This window comes from Zootoca vivipara, chromosome 13 (assembly GCF_963506605.1).
Source record: "Zootoca vivipara chromosome 13, rZooViv1.1, whole genome shotgun sequence".
NCBI classification, from domain to species: Eukaryota; Metazoa; Chordata; class Lepidosauria; order Squamata; family Lacertidae; genus Zootoca; species Zootoca vivipara.
This window is the reverse complement of record NC_083288.1, coordinates 1,364,255-1,388,222: the sequence shown is the minus strand read 5'-3', so window position 1 is coordinate 1,388,222 and position 23,968 is coordinate 1,364,255. Positions and strand designations below refer to the sequence as shown.

Genomic DNA, 23,968 nt, shown 5'->3' with positions numbered 1-23,968 from the left:
CAAAGGGGAACTGAAGCTTAGGGCAGCACCTCTGCCCAAGGACACGCAACAGATCAAGGGCTCAGTTTCCAAGGTTCAAGCCTACTGCAAAAGTGCAGAGATCAGAAAGAGCCACTGCCCATCTCCCATCCATTGTAAGAGGGCTGGGAATGAGAAAGGTAGGTCCCAAGTGGATCCTGACTCCAGGTGGGAGCAGGCCATCTCCCTTACAAAGGCATCAGTGGACCTTGGCTGCTCAGGGTTGCCACCCCAGGAGCCTCACCTGTCCACTCTGGGCCGCTGGTCGCTCCAGGTGCCATACTGGCTATCCGTCTCTTGCACAAGTGTGTCGGTGTCCTTGGCTTCTGCAGCTGGCCTGCCAAAGCACTGCTTCAGCTGATCCTGCAACACACAAGGGAGGGGAGAGCATGCATTAGCCCCTTCTAGGGCAAGGAACAGGTAGCAAGTCTAGGGAGTGATGGCGAATAAAGGGTCTTCCACTGAGCAGCTGGGATGTCTGTTTCCTCCTGGCACTTAGCAAGGTGTGGCCTCTCCAATGGGCTTTCTAAGCATCCCACCCTCACCTTCTATAGGGAATCATCTGCACAAACTGAGAGGTGTACCCTTGTTCCATGGCTGCTTGTTCTTACAAACAGGACCCGAACCCCCCCCCCCCCCAAAAAAAAATACAGCAAAGGGCCAAAAATATGGGGAAGTCACCTTTAAAAGGACAACTTTCAAGGAGGCTGAAACCAGCCTATCTGTCCTGGTGTCATTGAAACTGCTCTAGGTATTGTTGCTGTGTGAGGGCTATGAGCATCCTTGACTAGAAAGCCGGTTGTGTGACAGAGGGGATTCTCAGGAAGAGTAATGGGGGTGGGGCTCCTGGGTCAGAGTTAGAAGGACTCACAGAAAAATAGCAGGGTTCTCTCACAAAATGTGCCAGAGCATAGACTCATCTTGCCGAGACAAAGCTGGTTTTAGAAACCAGTGAACACCCCAAAATCTGGTACTGAGTGTTCCTTTCTCTCACTTTATACATTTTTCTTTCCCGTTTGGCTAACCCATGGGTAGGCCAACTAAGGCCTGGGGGCCGGATCTGGCCCAATCGCCTTCTAAATCCAGCCCGCGGACGATCCGGGAATTAGGGTGTTTTTACATGAGTAGAATGTGTGCTTTTATTTAAAATGCATCTCTGGGTTACTTGTGGGCATAGGAATTTGTTCATTCCCCCCCCCCTTCAAAATATAGTCCGGTCCCCCAAAAGGTCTGAGGGACAGTGGACTGGCCCCCTGCTGAAAAGGTTTGCTGCCCCCTGGGATAACCTGTTCAAGGTCCTTCTTATCTTGCCCAACCCTTTTGTTTATGGAATGCCCATCACAGGCCTTCTCTCTCTCTCTCTCTTGGCAACTGTGCCACGATTAGGTCACTACCAACGGGCAAAGCTATTGAGAAATAATATGGTTCATGTTAATTAATGGAGACAGCAAAGTGAAAGAGCAGAAGAAAGCTAGGTCAGCCCAATAAAAGCCCTTTGTTTTATGCAGTCCCACTCCAGCCACCAAATGATTCTGGTCTCTTCCACCCAGCCTATCTTAACAATCGCTTTTCATTTAAAAAGACCTACTGGTACGTGCTTCCTTTACCAAGGCCCTCTGAAACTAATTTGCTCTCAGTCCTGCCATCAGCATCCCTCTAGAAGGGAGGTAAACACAGGAGGAGGTTCTTCAAGCCCTGCCAGGGTCCTCAAGCTCAGCTGCTGGCAGGTCACACTCTTCTGTCCTCAGAACTTTCCCAGCTCAGGGAAGTAAACACAGACATGTGACACACCGGCCACAATGTTAGCAATAACTAAGGTCCATGTTAGCATACTAAGGTCCAAATTCTAGACTTTAAGAAAGCCGACTTCAGAAAACTTAGGGAAACGCTGGGTGAAATCCCATGGACAGTAATACTAAAAGGGAAGGGAGTTCATGATGGTTGGGAGTTTGTTAAAAGGGAGATATTAAAAGCACAACTTCAGGCAATACCAATGAGACGGAAACATGGAAGGTGCCTAAAGAAGCCAGGCTGGCTATCTAAAGAACTTTTGACTGAGTTAAGATTTAAAAGGGATATGTACAAAAAATGGAAAAGGGGGGAAATCTCCAGAGAGGAATTCAAACATATAGCCAGCACGTGTAGAGACAAAGTCAGAAAAGCTAAAGCACAGAATGAACTCAGGCTCGCCAGAGAGGTTAAAAGCAACAAAAAGGGCTTTTATGGGTATGTCCGTAGCAAAAGGAAAAACAAGGAAACAGTGGGGTCACTCAGAGGAGAAGATGGTGAAATGCAAACAGGGGACAGAGAAAGGGCAGAACTCCTCAATGCCTTCTTTGCCTCAGTCTTCAAGAAAGAAAAAAACGCCCGACCTGAAGAATATGGAGCAGATGATTCAGCAGGGGAAACACAGCCCAGGATAAGTAAGGAGGTAGTACAAGAATACTTGGCTAGTTTAGATGTATTCAAGTCTCCAGGGCCAGACGAACTACATCCAAGAGTATTAAAAGAACTGGCAGAGGTGATTTCAGAACCACTGGCAATAATCTTTGAAAATTCCTGGAGAACAGGCGAAGTTCCAGCAGACTGGAGGAGGGCAAATGTTGTCCCTATTTTCAAAAAGGGGAAAAGAGAGGACCCAAACAATTACCGCCCAGTCAGCCTGACATCAATACCAGGAAAGATTCTAGAGCAGATCATTAAGCAAACAGTCTGTGAGCACCTAGAAAGAAACTCTGTGATCACTAAAAGTCAGCATGGGTTCCTGAAAAATAAGTCATGTCAGACTAATCTGATCTCATTTTTTGACAGAATTACAAGCCTGGTAGATGAAGGGAACGCTGTGGATGTAGCCTATCTTGATTTCAGCAAGGCCTTTGACAAGGTGCCCCATGATATTCTTGTAAAGAAGCTGGTAAAATGTGGGCTAGACAATGCTACCATTCAGTGGATTTGTAGCTGGCTTACTGACCGAACCCAAAGGGTGCTCATCAATGGCTCCTCCTCATCCTGGAGAGTAGTGACTAGTGGGGTGCCACAGGGTTCTGTCTTGGGCCCAGTCTTGTTCAACATCTTTATCAATGACTTGGATGATGGGCTTGAGGGAATCCTGAGCAAGTTTGCAGATGACACCAAATTGGGAGGGGTGGCTAACACCCCAGAGGACAGGATCACACTTCAGAATGACCTTAACAGATTAGACAACTGGGCCAAAGCAAACAAGATGAATTTTAACAAGGAGAAATGTAAAGTACTACACTTGGGCAAAAAAAATGAAAGGCACAAATACAGGATGGGAGACACCTGGCTTGAGAGCAGTACATGTGAAAAGGATCTAGGAGTTTTGGTTGACCACAAACTTGACATGAGTCAGCAGTGTGATGCAGCAGCTAAAAAAGCCAATGCAATTCTGGGCTGCATCAATAGGAGTATAGCATCTAGATCAAGGGAAGTAATAGTACCACTGTATTCTGCTCTGGTCAGACCTCACCTGGAGTATTGTGTCCAGTTCTGGGCACCACAGTTCAAGAAGGATACTGATAAGCTGGAACGTGTCCAGAAGAGGGCAACCAAAATGGTCAAAGGCCTGGAAACGATGCCTTATGAGGAACGGCTTAGGGAGCTGGGTATGTTTAGCCTGGAGAAGAGAAGGTTAAGGGGTGATATGATAACCATGTTCAAATATATAAAAGGATGTCATATAGAGGAGGGAGAAAGGTTGTTTTCTGCTGCTCCAGAGAAGCGGACACGGAGCAACGGATTCAAACTACAAGAAAGAAAATTCCACCTAAACATTAGGAAGAACTTCCTGACAGTAAGAGCTGTTCGGCAGTGGAATTTGCTGCCAAGGAGTGTGGTGGAGTCTCCTTCTTTGGAGGTCTTTAAGCAGAGGCTTGACAGCCATCTGTCAGGAATGCTTTGATGGTGTTTCCTGCTTGGCAGGGGGTTGGACTGGATGGCCCTTGTGGTCTCTTCCAACTCTATGATTCTATGATTCTAATAACACCACACACCAAGGGTAGCCACTCCAAAGGATTCCAACTTGCCCACTGCTAATGGCAGGGACCATTACAACAGACCCACCCTCCTTTCTGTGCCTGAGGAAACTGAAAGTACAGCCAGGGGTAGCTAGGAGGGCAAGTCCCAGCCACAAACAAGGAGGCTCTCTGTTTAAGCCCTGGGGATCTCCTCAGATCCCAGAACCCAGTGTTTGAACTGCCAGACAACCATGCTGGCTGGTGCTAATGCAGGTTGCAGGCCAGAACATCTGAAGGCCATTAAGTGGGGGAAGGCTGCTCCAAGGCCATCCTATAAAACAGAACTATTGCTTTTACAGATGTACGTATTTAAGTGATTAAACTGACCACAACATTTTAATCAGGTGACAATTTTAAGGTCACTTTCCTCTCTCCACTCCAACTGAGCAGAGGGCTAACTGAGTACACATGCCCAGCCTCCTGTTCTCACAGTGGCCAACCAGACGCCCGTGGGAAATGGAGTGATACAGAACAGGCACATACCTGACCATAGGACGCACCTAGTTTTCTAGAGGAGGAAAACAAGAAGAAGAAAAAAATTGTTTTCTTGAATTGTCCTAGGCTCTGGCTCTGGCCGGGCTCTGGCTCTCGCATTCGCTCAATAGGATGCACAGACTTTCCTCCTTCCTTTTTGGGAGGGAAAAAGTGCGTCTTATGGAGCAAAAATATTTCCTTTAAAAAGTTTACTGACCACATGGAAATGTAAAGGCAAAATCCACATATTGCTCCCCAGAAAGCACACCGACACACACACACACACAATCCAGCACCATTTCCAAATACTCACTACTGGATAGGTTAACTTTGCCCACAAGGATCTGAACATGGCCCAATGCCTTTTCTTCTAGACCCGGTGAAGAACCCCTGTCCAATGTGGAGATGGCATTAGGCAGGGCAATTTCCTGAGCGAGAGACACCTTCCTCTGGCCTCACATTTGCTGCTGCAGCAACAGATAAACAGTTCCTAGAACTGAGCAGGATCCTATCGCAGCTGACCTCACCAGCCAAGGCAGTGATCTGGAAGATTTCCCACAGCATGAAGACACAGCATTTTTCTGTAGATGATGACTCTGTAGAGGCAGAGAGGAGACAGAGCCAGTGCAGCCACCAGCCCAACCCTCTGAACCCCAGCACGCGAGTGGCTTGGGGTAGCCAACACTTCAGGGTGGGGAAGGGCCAAGAAGAATGCAATCCAAAAGGTGTGCCTTGGAGCCCTGTCAGGGTGGTGTCTGGGTGCTGGAAGACCATTGTGGGTACATGGGAAGCTCTCTTATACCAAGCCAGATCCTCAGTGCCTCTAGCCTGTTCTGTTTGCACTGCCCAGGGGTGGTTCTCCAGGCAAAGGGACCTTGAGAAGCTGAGAATTGACCCATCCAGAGCAGCTGAGGATTGACCCTGTGCCCTTCTGCATGCATAGCACATGCCCTGCCAATGAGCCACGCTCCTTCCTTTGCCTATAGTGTGGACTCCCAATATCCTCTATGTCCAAAGCATCAGATGCTCCAAACTTAAGCCATCCAGCTGAATATCCCTTGTCTCTGAAATCCAGCAGAGGGCTTTGCCAGCAAAGACCTACACAGAAACATCACTGGGCCTAGGAAATATTGACAAGGACTTTTTTCATGGGTCCCCCCCCCCCACAAAGTCTTACAACTGTCGTTTTAAGAAGGTGTCTAGACTTTTCCCTGCTAGAGCTCTTTAGCTGGAAACCACAACAGTTAAACATGACAGAATCTGACGTACATGTGTATTTTGGACATGCTAGAAAGAGTTCTGATAGTAGCACAGCTCGTTTAAACAAGGCTCTCATTTAAAGTTATTATTACTACTCCTATTTATTACGCATCCTTCACCTCCAGGTCCCAAGGCAGGTTTACAATAATTAAAACACAAATGCAGCACCACCCCAAATCACCAGTCTCACTCAGAGTAGATGCATTGAAACTAAGGAACATGGCTAACAGGTCCATTTATTTTAGTGAGTCTACTCTTGAGCAGAAGTTACTTGGCTCCAACCCTCAGGCTCCAGCAGCCTGGTCTACACAAGTGAGGTGACAAAACATTCCCGGACTGTCCCATTTCAGACTGCAGGGGATGTATTACAGGCAGACACAGACACACAGACCACTTTGCATGTGGAAAACATCTCCAACCTTTTGCTTAATGAGCTGGTTTGCTGTGCAGAGTGAGTTTCTTTGGGAAGAGTGGGAAGTGCTCAGATATGCAGCCGCTTCCCCTACTGATGGCAGCCTGCAATAGTCCAATCCAGGAGCACCGTTTTACCCCCACCCCCTCTTTACTGTGACCAGGATTTCAGAGAGTTCCCCATCAATAGTGCAATCACCAAGAACATCTGCACGCCTGCCCTTGTGGTATGTAGGCGGATGTGACAGAACCACCTGAAATCCAGGTGGTTCTGTCTAAAACCACAAAGGGATGAACAGGAGATGAGACCTTAGCAATCCTGGAGACTTATTGGTCATAAGCAAACTGGGACAGTTGCAGGTTTGGGAACACATACAAGCCAGAGAGATGCAAAACTCTGACAGCTTGCAACAGGCCAGGAGATCAGAGTGTACGTGTTTCTCTCTCATCTCCGTGCACTAGGAGAACAAGTCCTGCTGCTACATTAAAGCAGTGCATACGCTGCAAGCAGAGCTCATTTTCCTCAACACGTAACTAAACATCCCACTTACTCTTGTGCCATGTAGCTGAATGCTCTCACTGCTAACAATACCAGCCACTACAGCTCCAAGTTGCTATGCAACCAGAAGGCTTATGTATTCCCCTCCCATGGCATCCTGCAAGGGACATCACTTTTGTGGAGCCATGAACATTTAGTATCCACAAACATTTTGCTTGTGTATGCAGCAGTGGTGGTATTCCTTATGATTTTGTGTGCAGGAAACCACAGGAGGGAGAGAACACTTGTGCTTGTGCCCTGCCTATGGGTTTTCCACTGAGGCATCTGGTTGGCCACTGTGAAAGCAGCATGGTGGACTGGATGGGCTGCTGGCCAGATCCAGAGGGCTCCTTTTTTGTTCTTCAAAATGCTGCAGGTGGGGCACTCAAAGTGTAGTCCATCTGAGCGAGAAGGGGAAGGGCCAGGTGAAAAGGAAGGGTTGAAATTCATATGGTATGAAGTCAAGGAGGTGGAGTGGAGTGCACCTGATGGACAGCCTCATGGCAAATGGAGAAGGTATTCAGGAAGCCATCTCCAGGTGGCTGGCAGAAGCAGAATGATGCAGAATCCTCATCTGCAATGAATACTAGGTTGGTGCACCCTTTTCACAGGTTCAGAGGCACCCAATGGCATCAAAGTGCTGCTCCAAAGGTTCACATGGAAACAAAGGTGTCTGCATACCTGATTCTGCAGTACAAGACTGCCAACCCCAGGGGCCTCCAACTGCAAAAAAGCAGGCTTGTAAAGCTCACCTCATCAAGAGGGTGGCAGGCCTGCAAAGAGATGGTGTTTGCTTTAAGATCAGAGGAAGCTATATGAAATGATGAAGCAGGAACTGGGAGGCCAGGGCAGTTCAATTTGGTAAAATAAAAAGCGAGTGTGCTCTCTAAATGCATGGAGAAGCTGGAATCAGAACTGCAAATTTTATTATCTAATCTGGCACAAGCCTTCCCTGGGCTGATGTTTAGAAGCAAGTAACCAGATGGCTTAACATATGGGTCTGAAAGCTTGCAGCTGGAGGAAGACCCTGCTTATCCCTGACCACAGATGGCTTACTTGAATACCAAGATCTTGCACACTACTTCCTGGAGATGCTCAGGCTTTTTCAGACCTCTCTTGTCTAGCCTGCCCTGGCAAGAAACAGCTGGAATTTCAGATAAAGATGGCAGCAGTTGATCTGCATGCAAAACCAGGCTGAACAGGCAGCAGGAAGATGACCTCTAGCCTAAGAGTGGTATTCAAGTAAGCTTCACTAACTGTAAAACTTAGTCTCATCCATTCATTTCAATGTGTCTCCTCTGAGTAAAACATACTTAGGTACCACACTAGGTTTCTTCACACTAGGTTTAGCATGACTAAAACAAATTGCCCAAGGTCACCATGAATGGCAAGTCCATTTTCCTGCCCAGTGCTAATTTCCCAGCCGTAAGGACAGCTTCACTGCACCTTTCCTACCAGCCCCTCAAAAAATCAGTGACACTCCCTCTGTATCCTTCCAACAGCATAAGATGCTTCTTGGGACAGGTAGGAGCCTCACATTGACACCTTACATACTCATCAGTCCTCCACTTAACTGCTCTAAACCTCAGTTCTCCCACCTGAAAAGTGAGGATATACTACCAAAATCACCAACCCATACAAATGGCTCCACTTTGTGCAAGTTAGAAAGTGACATTGCCAACCCAGAATGAAGTCAAAGCTGATTTGGAAATGGCTCTCGTGAGTGCTAACAAGGAGTTGGTTGCCAAATGTGAAGGTTCTCCCTTCCAGAAGTGTCCCCTTCAGCAAGACTAGTTCCTGATGTAAAATCCAGCGTTAGTCTTGGTTGCATTTAAAAGACATAGCAGGCTTCCTCAACCTCAGCCCTCCAGATGTTTTTGGCCTACAACTTCCATGATCCCTAGCTAGCAGGACCACTAGTCAGGGATGATGGGAATTGTAGTCTCAAAACACCTGGAGGGCCAAGGTTGAGGAAGCCTGACTTACAGGCTCATGGGAAGCTCCTTTAATACTGTGGTGGTTCATGTTAAATTTTCTTCTACAAAGCTAACTTTTCTCCAATGAGAGAAAATACTTGATTTTTACATTTCCTGCCAGAATATTGTAGCACATACTTTAGAAAGAATCCGAGCAGCTCTCAAGAGATCAGCAGAAAAATCTGACAATGATGAAGACAAAAATTTTATCTGCTTTTAAATGTTGTCAACTTATAAACAAAAAACCCAGAAATTGTTCTAGTGAGGAATGCTGAGCTGAGGAGCGTAAAACTAGCATTCATGTGGTAGGCAACCAGCATTCATGTGGTAGGCAACCAACTTGACATCTTCCCAGGAGGGCTGAGAAAGACTTTGCCTGAAATTCTGGCGAGCCAGCCCCAGTCAGTATAGACTAGTTCTGCCATGACTCTCCCACATTGGCAGAAGCCATCAAAGGTCATACTTGGCACGATTTTGTACGTGTTTAAGGGTACATGGAGAGGACAAACCAAGGCTGCTCCCCTTCATGGGAGCCCCAGTCTGAAGGCAGATCCTCACCATGTATTTGAACCACACCCAACACACATATTAAAGTACATGGCACCCACCAAAGAATTCTGGGAGCTGTAGTTTCCCTTTACAGAGCTGCAATGCCCAATACTCATAACAAACTACAGCTCCCAGGATTCTTTGGGGTGTAGTCATGCAATTTAAATGTATGTTAGATGTGATTTGAAAACATGGTGTGTGGCTCTGCCCTGTGGTCTTGGCTAGCTGGGCTAAGAGTCTTGACTGGTACAGGGCAACTTCCTAAGTTCCTTACCACATTCATTTCTGTACAGTGGACGCTCGGATTGCAAACGTGATCCGTGTGGGAGGCACGTTCCTCTAAAGAACCCTGGAACAGTCAATAGTACAGTTGCAAAACTACACATGGTTAAGCAGTTCCTGTTCATTCCAAACAGGGGTGACACAGGACAATGTCCTCACAGAAAAGAGCCATAACCCTTGGCAACTTTGGGTTAAGAATTATATGGCACAGAGAAAATTAAAAGCTTCAACCATTGCAGGTTCAATGTGGAGACCATGTGCTTGACCTCACCTTCTGGACCAAGTTTTTCAGCATGACCAGATATTTGCTGAAATTAATCAAATTTACTTCTGATAACCATGCCAACAACTGCCCAGATGGAGTGGTTTCCTGGCACCAAATTGCTCTGCAACCTGGATCAGCCATAAACAAGTCATTCAACCCAGGTGTCACTTTTAATCTCTACAGTTCTGATCAACACCACTTAAGGTACATTCCCCTCCTGCAAGCAGCTGTGTTATTCAAACAACCTGCCTTTGCTTACCTCTTACACAATAATGTCTTTTTAGTTTCTCTGGCAGGCCCAGCCAAAGAATAAACAAAGAACAAGTCAGGCCATGGAGGAGGTTTAACTCTTCGCTCTCAAAACACTCTAGCATGAGGCTGCAGAAGCCAACATTCTGCTGTGTTGTAGATAAAGGAAAAGGGACCCCTGACCATTAGGTCCAGTCGTGACCGACTCTGGGGTTGCATGCTCATCTTGCATTATTGGCCGAGGGAACCGGCGTATAGCTTCCAGGTCATGTGGCCAGCATGACAAAGCCGCTTCTGGCGAACCAGAGCAGCACACAGAAATGCTGTTTACCTTCCCGCCGGAGCAGTACCTATTTATCTACTTGCACTTTGACGTGCTTTCAAACTGCTAGGTTGGCAGGAGCAGGGACTGAGCAACAGCAGCTCACCCTGTCGCGGGGATTCGAACCGCCAACCTTCTGATGGGCAAGCCCTGGACTCTGTGGTTTAACCCACTGCGCCAACTGCGTCCCTGTGTTGTAGATACCAGCATGTAAAATCTGAAGCAGTGCCATTAGAGGTAACAAGTATGGTAGCTGTGACCCTGGCACCTCACATCTGGACATCCCACAGGGCCTTCTGGAGACGTGTGGGTTCAAGGCAATGAAACATGAAGGGTGAAGCTGCTGGGCCTGTCTAAGCCCAGCTGGAGCAGGGGGAAGTCAGCCTGCAGAAAGAATATCCCCCCTAGGAACTGGCCAGAGAGTTGAAAAGGCAAGACCTATCCTGCCCAATCTGAAATTTGGGGAGCCTTTCTGAGGAGACTTCCTGGGACATTGGAGAACCTGAAGATGCCAATGGGGCATGAGAGAGCAGAGAGCATTCCACACAAACCAAAGAACCCACTTTTAAAATTATACTCCCAGCCCACTCTTGTTTCAGCAAACTCAGAGCACTTGCAAACTTACACTTCCTCCTATCTACACTTTCCTCAAAGTAATAAGGAATGTCCTTGCAGCATATTATCAACATGGGAGGTAAATTCCCTCTCAAGGCTGAATTGGCTACGTTAAGAATCAGAGCAGCCTTTCCTGGCATTATGCTGGGACTGAACAAGGCAGCAAACAATGATTTCTTCAGGAAGCCCTTGTGTGTGTGCACTATGCAACTGCAAGGCTCACACTCGCACCCCTGCACCCTCATTGACCTGGTTAGATTTTAAGGGAAGTTTAATTTGTTCTGGAGCATACCCTCCAACTCCCAGTAAGAAAAATCCAGGATCAGCAGCGGCGCGGCATGTCTCGCGTTTGTAACCCGAGGTACCACTGTACAAGAAACCTTTTACATGGCTCCCCAGCAGGGACTTAGCCCACGACCACAGACAGGCACCCAGGTGTTACATTATCCACTGAGAGAACAAAAAAGCCAAACACAGCTCTTTTGTGTTTTGCCACAGGGCCCTCAGAAAGAGTGGCCGAGGGAGCATGTTGATCTTGGACCTGGCCAGGGTCAGTCAGGGACTTAATGGGAGGAAGGGGAAGTCAGGCTTCACCCCAAATACTATTCCCCAAGCTCTGGTTCAAAGCCCTCATCAGAGGAAGCACCCTGGAGCATTTGCAGAGTGTTTCCAGCTGTTCCTTCCTTGTCCCCCCTTCAAAGTTTAGAATTAGGGAAACAACATTGCAGAACAGAGGAGTAGACATTTATTTAGGACCAAGCTCCAAGCAACTGACCTTGGGAGTGCTTTCTTTTTAGCCCCATGCCCCATGTCTTACACCTTTGAGTTATTTCAAGAAGAAATGAGCCACAGACCAATCGCCCTGTTGCCCAAGTACCTTTGGGACAATGAAGGCTAAAAGATCTGAAAGAAACACCCAACAAGGCTAAAATGATAAACAACAGGAGGCTTTTTTCCTTCTTAAAACTAAACCAAGATCCATTTGCAAGCACACAAACCGTAGCAGGGTTACCAGCCTAGAATGCAACCCCCCCTGGCTCAGTTCCTATCACCCACCGGCAGCTTAAAAGGGTGCTTACAAGGTCAGGCTGCTCCGAGCTGGCTTGCCTCTTCCTCAGAGAGGAAAGCCTTTGCTGACTGCGCACGGAGAACCTGCGGAAGGACTCTCTGCTCCGGGATGCAAAGTGCCTGAAGGAGGAGGTGCGCTTGAAAGGGGCTCTGCTTTCCCCCACCCCACTTGTTCGTTCATGGACAACTGCAGTTGTGACTAAATTCAGCGCCTCTTGCAAGGACCTTCGCACGGAGCCCACCCAGTGGGTCATGTGGCTCTGCGCCACCGTCAGCTTGTCTCCAAGGTAATCCATCGCTCCACGACACCCAAAAAGGTGGGTGGGCTTGCGGGGGGAGAGACAGACTGAGAAATTTACTTCCCCCTAATATGAAACCAGAGCTGCCCGGGGAGCAAAAAACTACTAAACACTCTTGTAAATCTAGTGACAAAAAGAAAAAACGGGAAAAAGGAGCACGGGGGTGGGGTGAGGGTGGGGTGAAGTTTTTTTAAAAAATCAAGTATTTTTATTCCTCGGTTGTGGATGCCTCAATGAACCAAATTCACCCAGTAAAAATGCATCTGGCATATCAAGCACACGAAGAACAGAAATCCAGAGCTTGCTTTGCCAGCAGAACGGTCTTCTTTCTCATTCCCACACAGCCTCAGGGAACTCCCTTCCATAGGCCAGTTCGGCAATTTCCGAGTTGAGAATCCTAGAAAAGCACCTCCTCTCCTCTTCCTCCTCCTTCCCCTTCTGGCCTGGTGGGCTTCTGAGGCAGCAGCACAGAGAATGAAGTTCCGAAGGTAGCCTTTGACCCATTCACAAGGAAGCCAATCCTTCAAAGGCCACAGAAGCCCCCACACTGTCAGAGGTCCGTTTTAATCTCTGGCATCGCCACGACCAGCACATGCCTTAATTTCTAGAGCCCCGTCAGTTCCAAGATGGGGAGAACGATGTGAAGCAGGCTACCTTCGAGACCCAGCTTGCCTGACTCACAGCCTCCGGAAAGTCTTTTGCATGGCTCTCTGGCTCCGGAAGAGGCTTCTGTGGGGCGGGATGTTCTAGAGACGGAGAGCTTGAGAGGGAGTGATTGCTGCTCGTTCCAGGGGAGGCAGCAGAAAGGCAGGCTTCCTCAAAGCACTCCTCTCCACCTGGGCGCCACTAGAAGGCTCCCTCCAGAAATGCTGCTGGCTGCCATAGCGCTGCCACCTGGGTGTTTGCAAGTGGAGGGGTATCTCGCTCAGGGAGACTCTGAGAGCAACTTTAGGCAGAAAGGGCTCCAGGCGGTGGCCTCCTCCCCACTTACAGGCACCCGGTTCCTCCTCTCCCCTCCTCTGCAACAGGAAGGAAAACAATGAATGAGATAGAACTGCTGCTGCAGGGGCTGGGCTTGATTAGAGTACAGCCCTGGTTGTCATGGCAACCAAGGGGAACAGCATCTGCCTGGTGACTGGGCAGGCGAGATCCCTTGGAATGATTCAGTTTGCATCTCATCACGTGGAACCTGGGCAATCGTTAACCCTTGCCTGCACACCAGAAGAGACGCCACCTGGGCTTCTCGGAAAGCCTCCCTTCAGCAACAGCCAGTGGGGGCCTAAAACCGCTCACCCAGAGTGCTCTACAAAGCAAATCCCCCCCCCTTCTGTTGACTGGGAGCAATTGTTTGTTTGTTTGTTTGGTCATCTGATGTTCTCCCCTAGTTTCACCTGGAGCTTGCAAGCTACTACAAAAAGAGCAAAGCAAACAACCTATCCCCATTAAAAAATAGCTGCTGTGAAGACAAAATGCTAGTCAATCAAGGTTAGCCAAACATAAATTGTATGAAAAGATTCCAGAAATAAACAAAGTTATTCAGTGTCTGCATGGTCAGTTGAAGTTTACTTAATATGTTAAGTCATAGTGGTTCCTTCAGGGAACATAGACTGGACACACCAAAAGGGCAGCACCTCCAATCAGAAACTAATAGATCAATACATTTGTTGCCTGCTTCTAAGTCATAAAAATCCCAAATTGTTTCTTGAATAGAACCACCAGTTACTATTATAGGAATCAGAAACTCCTTTTGGCAATATTAACCTAAGGAACTGCCTCCTGATGAATAGCTAACTCCTTGAAACACCTATTATTTGAATTAATAAGTTTGCATACTGTTCAAGGCGGGTTTCTGACTACACTCTGTTCATGAGCAGTTTTCTGGCCAGATCTTCTGTTGTTGTTATTGTTGTTAGCACCACCACCTTTCACAAATATGTCTCAAGGTGTTGCACAAAACATAAGAAAACAGTTAAAAACAGCAAATTAATTTAAAAACTATACAAAGAAAACACCTATGGCCAAAATCAATTCGTTCAGCTAGGAAAACTTGTCAGAACAAAAAGGCATTCAATTGTTTCATGAAAGCAGGGGCAGCAGCCACAGGAGAAGCCTTCCTCTGAGCTCCCGCAGACCATACTGGTTATATGAAAGATATGGTGCTCCTTCGAGAAACCTTCCCCTGAGCCGTATAGGGCCAACCTCTTGAACTTTGTCAAATAGCAATTGGCAGCTAGAGCAAGTCCCACAATAAGGTGCTTTGTTGGAGGTTGTGAGACCTCACCAGCAACTGAGCCGCTACACCTGCAGTCTCTGGACCAGCCTCAAGGGGAGCCCCACATAGAGGAGCACATTGCAGTAATCTGACCATAAGGTCTCCAATCCACGGACAAGGGTAGTTACACTATTTTGACCAAGGAATGGCCGTAGCTGAAGCTAGCAAATGGCACTCCTAGCCACCAAGGATACCTGCGCCTCTGTCAAGTGACAGAGCTGAATCCGGGAGCCCCTCCTCCAGGGAGAATGAGACTCCCTCCATGACAGACCATGGGCTGGGGAGCGGGGAGTCCAACAGCAACTGGAGGCTCACGAACTCCTCAACCTGCACCAACAGGGCAAGAAGGCTTCTTCCAAGGGTCCTCTCATGTTCCAATGTTATCTTGGGTTATATAGGCTCTTCTGGAAGCATAAAGGAGGGAAAAATCTCAAGTGGAGGATAGTTGAACTACGGAACTCCCTCCCACAAGAGGCAGTGATGGCCACCCACTTAGATGGCTTTGAAAGAGGATCAGACAAATTCACGGAGGAGAGAGCTATCTTTGATCACTAGCCTCCACAGTTGGAAGCAGCAACGCTTCTATGGGGAGAGGGCTGCTCTTGTATGTAGATCCTGCTTGTGGGTTTCCTGCAAGCATCTGGTTAGCACTGTGAGAACAGGATACTGGACAAGATGGGCAGTTGATCTGATCCAGAAGGCTCTTCTTACTGTCTTAAATGAAATGTTTGAGGGGGAAGACTTGGGGTGCAAAAAAAGCTTGGGGTGCAAAGCTTTAAATCAGCTTTGGATAACCTTGTAGGTAGCAGAGTTTAGATCTGCATCCTCAGTAAAAAAAAAATCAAAATCAATCAAGATGGTCTCATTCTATACAAAACTAGGGTTGCCATGTGTCCTCTTTTCCCAGGACTCCATGCCCTCTTTTTCATGATGGGTCATCATAGAGATCCATAGTTAAAAGCAGAAGTCAGCAAATATGTTCTCTTTTTTGCTCTTCAAAAACTCCCACAAAAGGAGCAACCACGTCACTGAAGTTACAAACCAGCTTTGATCATTATAATTTGTGACCTATTAGGCACCTCCATTCCTGCAACATTCCCAAAAGGATATCTGGTTTTCCCCGAAAGAGGAGGAGGAGGTGGAGGAGGAGGAGGGGTGAAGCTTTCTGCCACTTGTTCAAAGCTGTAACTATCAGGAACTATCAGGCTGGTGAACCTTTTTGTAGCAGTCATCATTCCATTGTTTTCTTCATGAGAGCACCACACCCTGAGCTCTCTCATTTTAAACGCATTGAGCATTTCATACAATATCTCCTTCAAGCAATACATTCTAAGCAAATATCTGAAAATGTGTGTGTCAGATTGGGGGTGGGTGTCAACAGGAGATTATTAGCCATAAATAAAAGCAAGCAGCAGAAAATTCAGTTTTATTCTTAAGTGAAATATGCACAATAATGTAAGGGGAACATTTGCAAACAGTGGTGTTCCAGAAGCAGGAAATGGAAGCTTGTAGAAGGAGAACAGAAACAGCCACCGCCCCCTGCAAAGAACGAGATATTTGCAGCTCAATCCTAATTTAGAGAAGCAGCAACCTCAGCAGGTGGGATGCTATAGCACTTGGGGGCACCTTCTTGATGGACCTTGAGGACAGTAATCCTAAAATATTATATTAATTTGGCAGCAAATAGGACGCATGACCAAAACGTAAGAACATGATGTGTGACACATAATGCACTCTGTTTAAGGGCATTCGGTATACTAGGTCATGCAAAAGTTTCATCCAGTGGTACAAAGATTTTGTGTTGGCTTTTTAGGCAGTCATTATTTGTCATCACCAACCCCACCACCACCTCAGCAGAGTGGGCAACAAACTCCCCCTCCTGTCTCCAGAGGTCTCTGCAGTTAAAGAGAGGGAATGGGAGGCAGGGCCGGCCCTATGTGCAGGCTGGGTGGTACAGGGCACCACGGCGCCAGCCTGCCAGGAGGGCGCCGCGAGCTGCGCCCGCCCGCAGGCCGGCCAGTCCGCCGGTCCGCCGCGCAGCTGCGCGCTGCATCCACCTGCCCACCGCGCTGGGAAACGGGGTGGGAGGGCGCCGGAGAGATCGCGCTGTGCCTGCCCGCCCGCCCATCCCGCTGGGAAACGGGGCGGGAGGGCGCCGGAGAGATCCGGCGCACCACAGCGCCAGGGGCGCTTAAGACGGCCCTGATGGGAGGTTTCAGTGCCTGTTAACATTTTATGCTCTTGAATCACAGATTTGTAACATTGGAAGGTATCCACAATGTCATGTAGTCCAACCCCCTGCAATGCAGGAATCTCAACTAAAGCATCCATGACAAGCTCATATTCATCACACTCTCAAAAGGGGCAATTTATTGCTGCATTAAAAGCAAAGAGAAACATCAGCCAGAATGGAAGGCAGCATGTCTGCAACATCTTCATTTCAGAAATAAAAGTTCCAAGGCCTCCCCTCCCCACGGCCAGTGGCTGTTCTCTTCACTCCACATCACAGTCACATTTACATGTCATAAATATATGTTTTAAGCGAAGAAACTTACTGAAAGGCAGGCTTTATTTATGAATTTTTTGAATGACAAAATTGGAAATAACATCCCATCCAATGCCTCCTATACAGTGGCATATCGGTTTACAAACTTAATCCGTTCCAGAAGTGCGTTCTTAAACCAAATCCGTTCTTAAACCGAGGCGCGCTTTCCCTAATGTGGACTCCCGCCAACGGTGCCCTTCCACTATTTGGCTTCTGCTCGTAGACCAAGGTAAAGTTCGCTAACTGGAACACTACTTCCAGTTTTGCAGAGTTCGTATACTGAATAGTTCGTAAACAGGGCTGTTCTTAAACCAAGGTATCACTGTACATTGCTCCAAAATAAGCTGAAAACCTGTTGTACAACTGGGGTAAATATGTGCAATGTATGAGTTCAATTTTTTATGCTTTACTTGCTCTGTGATATTTTTGTAATAAAAATAGTAAATGACATTCTTAAGCAGCACTTAGGATACTGATGTATGATGGGACACAAGCCTTGCACATTTTTAAAATATATTCCAGGTGGAATGGAGAGAACCAGTGAAACACAGTTATCGCTGGATATAAACTCTACAGGAAAGATAGGGAAGAACATACTGGTATTGATTGATTGATTGATTGATTGATTGACTGACTGATTGAATGAATTTATATACCACCCTATACCCAGGGGTCTCAGGGCGGTTCACAGAATAAAATCAATATATAAAATAACAAAATACATAATAAAAAATAAAAACAACCCCACAATAGCCCCCCCTCTCCACACACACACACACACACACACACACACACACACACAATATTGCTTTGTATGCCAAAGAGGGTACTGAATCCACTTGGCTAGAAACCCAAAAACAGGCAGACTCTTCTACAGAATTGTTGTGGGTGACAATGCCAGGCCCCAAGAGTAATTTAGTACTGGGGGTGTGCCATTGTCCCCTTGATAAAAATGCTCAAAGAAATCTTGACATGAAGGACACTGAAGAAGCACCCAAAAGAGGAAATGTTGAAGCGATGGGTGACCAACTACTCTCACATAGATGGGCGACAAAAGTGTTCTAGTACTGGCAAAGAGGTAACATTGTGTTATGTGAATCAAGATACTACAGATGTCAAATCAGCTGATCCATTCTAGGATGTTTGTATCCTCACCCCCAGTGCTATGTGAATGGTAAATGTAACCATTTTATATGCATTTAAGCTATAATCCTGTTGGCTGGTACACACTTCCCTCTGACCACAGAACTTACACTTCCTCTCCCCTTACAACCAGAGGTGCATGTGTGTCTGTACATTCGTGTGTATGCCTGCCCCATATCCACTTCCGACCCACTAAGGTAGGGAACGACCTCATGCATATGATGAAGTGGACTCTGGTCCATCCCATAATAAATTTATTGGTCCCGTTGCTCGGTCCCTGCTCCTGCCAACCTAGCAGTTCGAAAACACCTCAAAGTGCAATAGGTGGGAAGGTAAACGGCATTTCCGTGCGCTGCTCTGGTTCACCAGAAGCGGCTTAATCATGCTGGCCACATGACCCGGAAGCTGTACGACGACTCCCTCGGCCAGTAAAGAGAGATGAGCGCCGCAACCCCAGAGTCGTCCACGACTGGACCTAACAGTCAGGGGTCCCTTTACCTTTAAAGTTCAATAAGGCACTGTTACTTTTGTTGCAATAGACTAGCAGGGCTACCCCTCTGGAGAGAATTAGGAATGCATAAGGAACACCTTTCCCCTCCTCTTCTTTTCTGAAAACTGTTGTGTTTGTGTTGGAATGTGTGCTACAGCATGCTCCATCTCCAGCTCAATTTGGAATGGAAGTCTTGGCAAAATCCAAGACAGCTGCCGAGGTGTGCCTTTCTCATACCCCTTTATTGGGCTGGGTGACTCCAGGCTTCAGGGCATTTTGTGGCCGCTTCTTGGGCTTTCCCTTGTAAGGCTGCAGCGACCATACATTCCACAGCCATTATGGTGCATGTTCATTAGAAATATTACTTCATTTGAGCCAGCTGGCCTTGTCAGAGACAGTTTAAAAATAGTCAGGGGTTTCCACTGATCATCTTCCCAAGAGAACAGGTGTTTGAAAGTTTTCATCTCCTTCTGTGTCAACAAGAGTCACACAGTGCCTCCTATATATTGCTGTTTACAGCACTGCCCCAAAGGCAGAGTGAAAAAACATTGAAAGTTGATTCAGGGACCTGAAATCAGATTACTGAAATAAATGACCTGAACTGGAAACAACAGTTCCACTGTGAAAATCGAGAGACTTACTCTACTTACAACGCTCCCTGCATCCCTGCAGCCTTTCCCAAGGAGGCATAAAACATCCAAGCCGCCTGCCTCCTTCCGTTTGCCCCTTCTTCACACAACTGGCATTCCAAAGAATACTTCAGCTGGCCCTGGAGGTCCCATTCAGTGATTCTCCTGTGTAATATCCACCCACAGACTTGGGTCCTCAGAATATCTGTCTAATCCTCTTTTTAAAGTATGGCCATTGCTGTACTTAGTGGCAGCAAATACTGCGAAGAAGTCACTTATTTTGCCTGTCCTGAATCCATTTCACTGAGTGACACCCTGCCCCCTCCCGAGTTCCAGTAATGTACAAGGGGGAGCAAAGGTTTTCTGCCCACTTTCTCCACCCTGTGCTTCTTTTTGCAAACCTCCAGCATATCTCCCAGTTAGCCATCTTTCTAAAGGAACAAAAGCAAAAAGCCCTCATCAGCTCAAGCAGCTGGGCCGAAGCAAGAAAAGCCAGAGATCCATTTTCCCATCTCACTAGCAGCCTCTCTGAAACCACTGACTGGAGCCATTTGCTAGCTGAACTTACTCAGAAAAGACTAGGAAGCAGAACAGAAAAAGGTGGCAAGGTCATCAGCAGGGTTAAAGGACTCTGCACAGCAGCTGGCCGGAATTCTCTTGAGCAAACTGAGCTAGAAACTGCCTCAGTTAATATTTAAACCAACAGCATAAACACCATTTTCAATTCAATTCAATTTTATTCGACCGTCAGTCAGAAATAATACAAAATTTAAAACATCTAGACATTTAACATCTAAACATCTAAAAAACTTAAAACTGAAACCGACAATAAATTACGCTATACATTTAGACCCATGTTGGCGCTGTCAATTTTAACCTTACGACGCTTAAGGGCCAAAAAAGGAAATTTGGCCACCAAGGAAGACATTCTCAACCGCAGTTTGGTTGTTCCTCCCACCAGCTGGCAATCCCACACTGCCGTGGAACATTATGTGTGCAGATGCGTTCAAGGTGAAGGGATGATGGGGAGAACCTCAAGGGGGCGCACAGCAGCACTAGGGGAGCTGCCTGAATAGCATTCAAAGAATTCCCGCCCTGCCAGGGAAGAGCCCTGAGTCAAAGCAGGAGCTCATCCAGAAGCCATCATGACAGCTGCGTGGCAAGAGCCATTTTGTGAGATGAGCACCTGGGAACAACCAACTGTGTGTATGTGTGTTGGGGGGGGGGGCTGTTAACGGAGAAATCTGAGGGCTCCCTTGGACAAAAGACAAGGACACCAGCCAGGAATACCAGAGCAAAACAGCAGCCAGTAGGCTTGGTCTTTATTGAAGACTGTCTCGACAGGACTCCCACCTGCCACAAGGTGAAACAGGATGGAAGCCCCGTACAAAGGAGAACCCAAACTTTTATTAGCTTGTAATCCCCATGTTATACACCCCCAAACTACATCACTAACACATCATGGTTACATCATGAAAGGGGAGGTGTGGTGGCAGAATTTTGAGCATCCATGCCTCCCCTTCCCTCCACCAAACACCCATCATTTTTAACAAAAGAGATATTTACATTTCCCTGTTTCCCAGCCAAGTTAACCACCATCTGGGTTTGTTCTTTCTGGAATGGTATCAGGATGCCAGGGATTATCCACTCAAGCAGAGGGGCTGCTGCTGAGTAGCTGAGCTCACATGTCTACAGTATATGAATTTCTGAAGTTTTCCCAGTGAGCCAGGACATAGATACATATATCAGTGAATTGTTACATTTGGTATTGTGCAGCAGAGGCCCTTTGAATAGATAGGAAGAAACTGTGATGAAGGGTTTTGTGGGGACAAATCACAAAAGTCACAAAAGTGATTGTGCTGATTTTGGTAGTGGGCTGCATGTGCATGATATCTGCTGGGAGGGGCAACCCCCCCAATCTATACATAAATTCCTGCAACAGGGCAAAGGAGAGAGCACCTGGACAGTGTGCCTGTATTCCATTATTCTAACATGTGCTTCAGCTTGCAACCATTTAAAAAACATTGCACAAGGCAGTGGAGTTCTTAGCCCAGCTGGTACCAGGTGCGGCGCCTGGGCGGACTGTGCTTCTACGGAATGCACATGTGCGGGCGGAGGCGAGGGGCTGACCAGGGAGGGGCGCACCAAGTGTCGCCCCCCCCGGGTGGCACCTGGGGCGGCCTGCCCCCATCACCCCCCCTTTGCTACGCCCCTGGCACAAGGTATCATCATTTGCTCATGGCTGTTTATTACAGTGGCTTCATTCTACTTACGAAGAATGTATCCAACTGAGTTATACTCAAAGTAGATCTACTGAAATTACATTAATCATGTCTATTAATTTCAGTGGATCTCCTCTGAGCATGACTAGCAATGGATATAGCCATAAACATGCAAGAAGTGTCTGTGTGTGTGTGTGTGTGTGTGTGTGCACGCGCGCGCACCCACCCACACCCACAGTTGCCATAGGTTAGAAAAATACGGGATCAGCAGCGCCGGCACAGGAATTCGTTTCTACGCATGTCCAGACCTGCATAGAAGCAACGTCCGGTGCCGGTACTGCCCAATTTCCAGTGCCCAGACATGGGCAGAGTGGCACCGGAAGAAATCTGGGGGTATTACGGGATATTTCACCATTTGGGATGACAGTGGGAAACGGCTTTAAAAACAGGGGTTTCCTGGGGGAAACGGGAGACTTGGCAGCTATCACACACACACACACAATTTCAGTTTTTCCAAAAGGCCACCTTGATCAGAGCTCATTTCCAAGGAAAACTGAAAACATGCAGGCCAGGAGAGGTCTGCTAGTTCTATTTTATGAACCCTCACGTCAAAACTATTATGGGTGTGTTAAAAACAAACTACACTAGTGGCCAAAATTGTGGAAACTTTTTGGAGAAAGTGTATTTCCAAGGTTTGATGGTTCATAACACCACTTTCTTTTGGAGTAATACCATAAAATTATATATAAATGGAAAGGTAATTTAATGAAGAATGTAATGCAACAAGGTTTGTTCAATTATCTATATTCTATCAAGAATTATAGCCAAATAACCAGAAAAAGGAGTGTTTAGAGGTGTCATATTGTTTTGGCAATGATGACTCATAACACCAGTTTTTGGGGGGAATAATACCATAATTAGAAGAGTTTGACAATCGCTACGGGTGGCATGCATACTTCGGATATGAAAAGGATTCCTCAGTCATATCATAAGAAAGCCTTTATATAGAGTACGAGAGAAATACAAAGAATTACTAGAACCCAAAACCCCTCGGTGGGTCTCCCCTCTGGAGGCTATAGCAGTCAAAAGGAAGAACGTGGAAGCGCTAGGGGCCGCATATAACGATCTCTTAGAGGAAGAAGGTAATAAACTGAAACTGAAAAAATTTGAGGAAATAAAATATCACCTGACAGGATGGATTCAATGCCATCAGTTAAATGAGGTGTTTAGAATAGATAATAAAAAAGGTTTTGCAAGAGACGAGTCAACACTAGACAAGGAATTAATACAAAACAAGAAAAAAAGTAATTTCTAGAATTCTTTTAGAATGGGAGGTTAAAGATGAGCAAGTAAAGGAAATAATGATTAACTGGGCAATGGACCTAGGCAAAAATATTCAATTATAGGCCTGGGGAAAATTATGGAATAAGGACGGGAGATTCACGGCTTGAAAAAGGAAATTTTTCTCAAGATGTTTTATAGGTGGTATATAACACCTGCCAAAATATCCAAAATGTATAAAACAAAATCTAAAATGTGCTGGAGGTGTAATCAATCAGAGGGGTCATTACTTTATATGTGGTGGACCTGTAACAAAATGAAGAGCTTCTGGGACACGGTATATGAGGAGTTGGAAAAAATATTTAAACAAACCTTTGTAAAAAAAAAACAGAAGCATTTCTATTGGGCATAGTAGATTCAGATATCGCAAATGAAAATAAGAGAATATTCCTTTACACAACATCCGCAGCAAGAATGCTAATTGCAAAAAACTGGAGAAGTGAAACAGTACCAACAAAAAAGAGTGGCAAGAGAGATTATTTGATTACCTTGACTTGGCAAAAATGACGGGTGCAATTTCAATAAGAGTGGGGAAGGTACAGAGATTATTTTTTAAAAAATAGTGCCCTCAAATTAAAACCTGGACTTGCTTCAAATAATTTTTGCAAAACAAAATATGGTTTACAAATACAGTGCAACATATGGAGAAGGGTAGAAAAGATGAAATGAAAAAGAAACAGTTTAAAAGTTTAGGAGGAAGGAAGTCTATTAGAATAGAATGAAGAACTAAAGATTGGATAACAAAAGTCCATGTGCAGATTTATGGATATATGTTTATGATTTATTTTGTGTTTTCTCTTGTAGCTTGTTTTCTAAGTGTGTTGTGTGAGTGCATGCTGTTATAATAAGTTAATAAAAAGCATCTGTGTGTGTGTGTGCGTGTGTATATATCTGTATCTATATATATCCCACATGCAACAGAAACCCACATGGGCCACAAAAAGGCAGCGCAGAGGAGGATAC

The 23,968-nt window shown here is 46.4% G+C and overlaps 1 protein-coding gene across 3 annotated transcripts in view; it reads right to left on the bottom strand.

Moving 5' to 3' along the window:
- Positions 1 to 23,968, bottom strand: part of KIAA1671 (KIAA1671 ortholog) — a 52,049-nt gene that overhangs the window by 23,320 nt on the left and 4,761 nt on the right. Inside the window, exons 1-2 of one of the 3 annotated variants that reach the window (XM_060282107.1) lie at positions 12,076 to 23,812; positions 263 to 381 (exon numbers count right to left, since the gene is read on the bottom strand). In XM_060282107.1, the coding sequence (XP_060138090.1) occupies positions 263 to 381; positions 12,076 to 12,360 (404 nt within the window). In that variant the 5' untranslated portion in view covers positions 12,361 to 23,812. Of the gene's footprint in view, positions 1 to 262; positions 382 to 4,842; positions 23,813 to 23,968 lie in introns of those variants that run through there. The other 2 variants (XM_060282109.1, XM_060282108.1) reach the window with 2 other exon arrangements.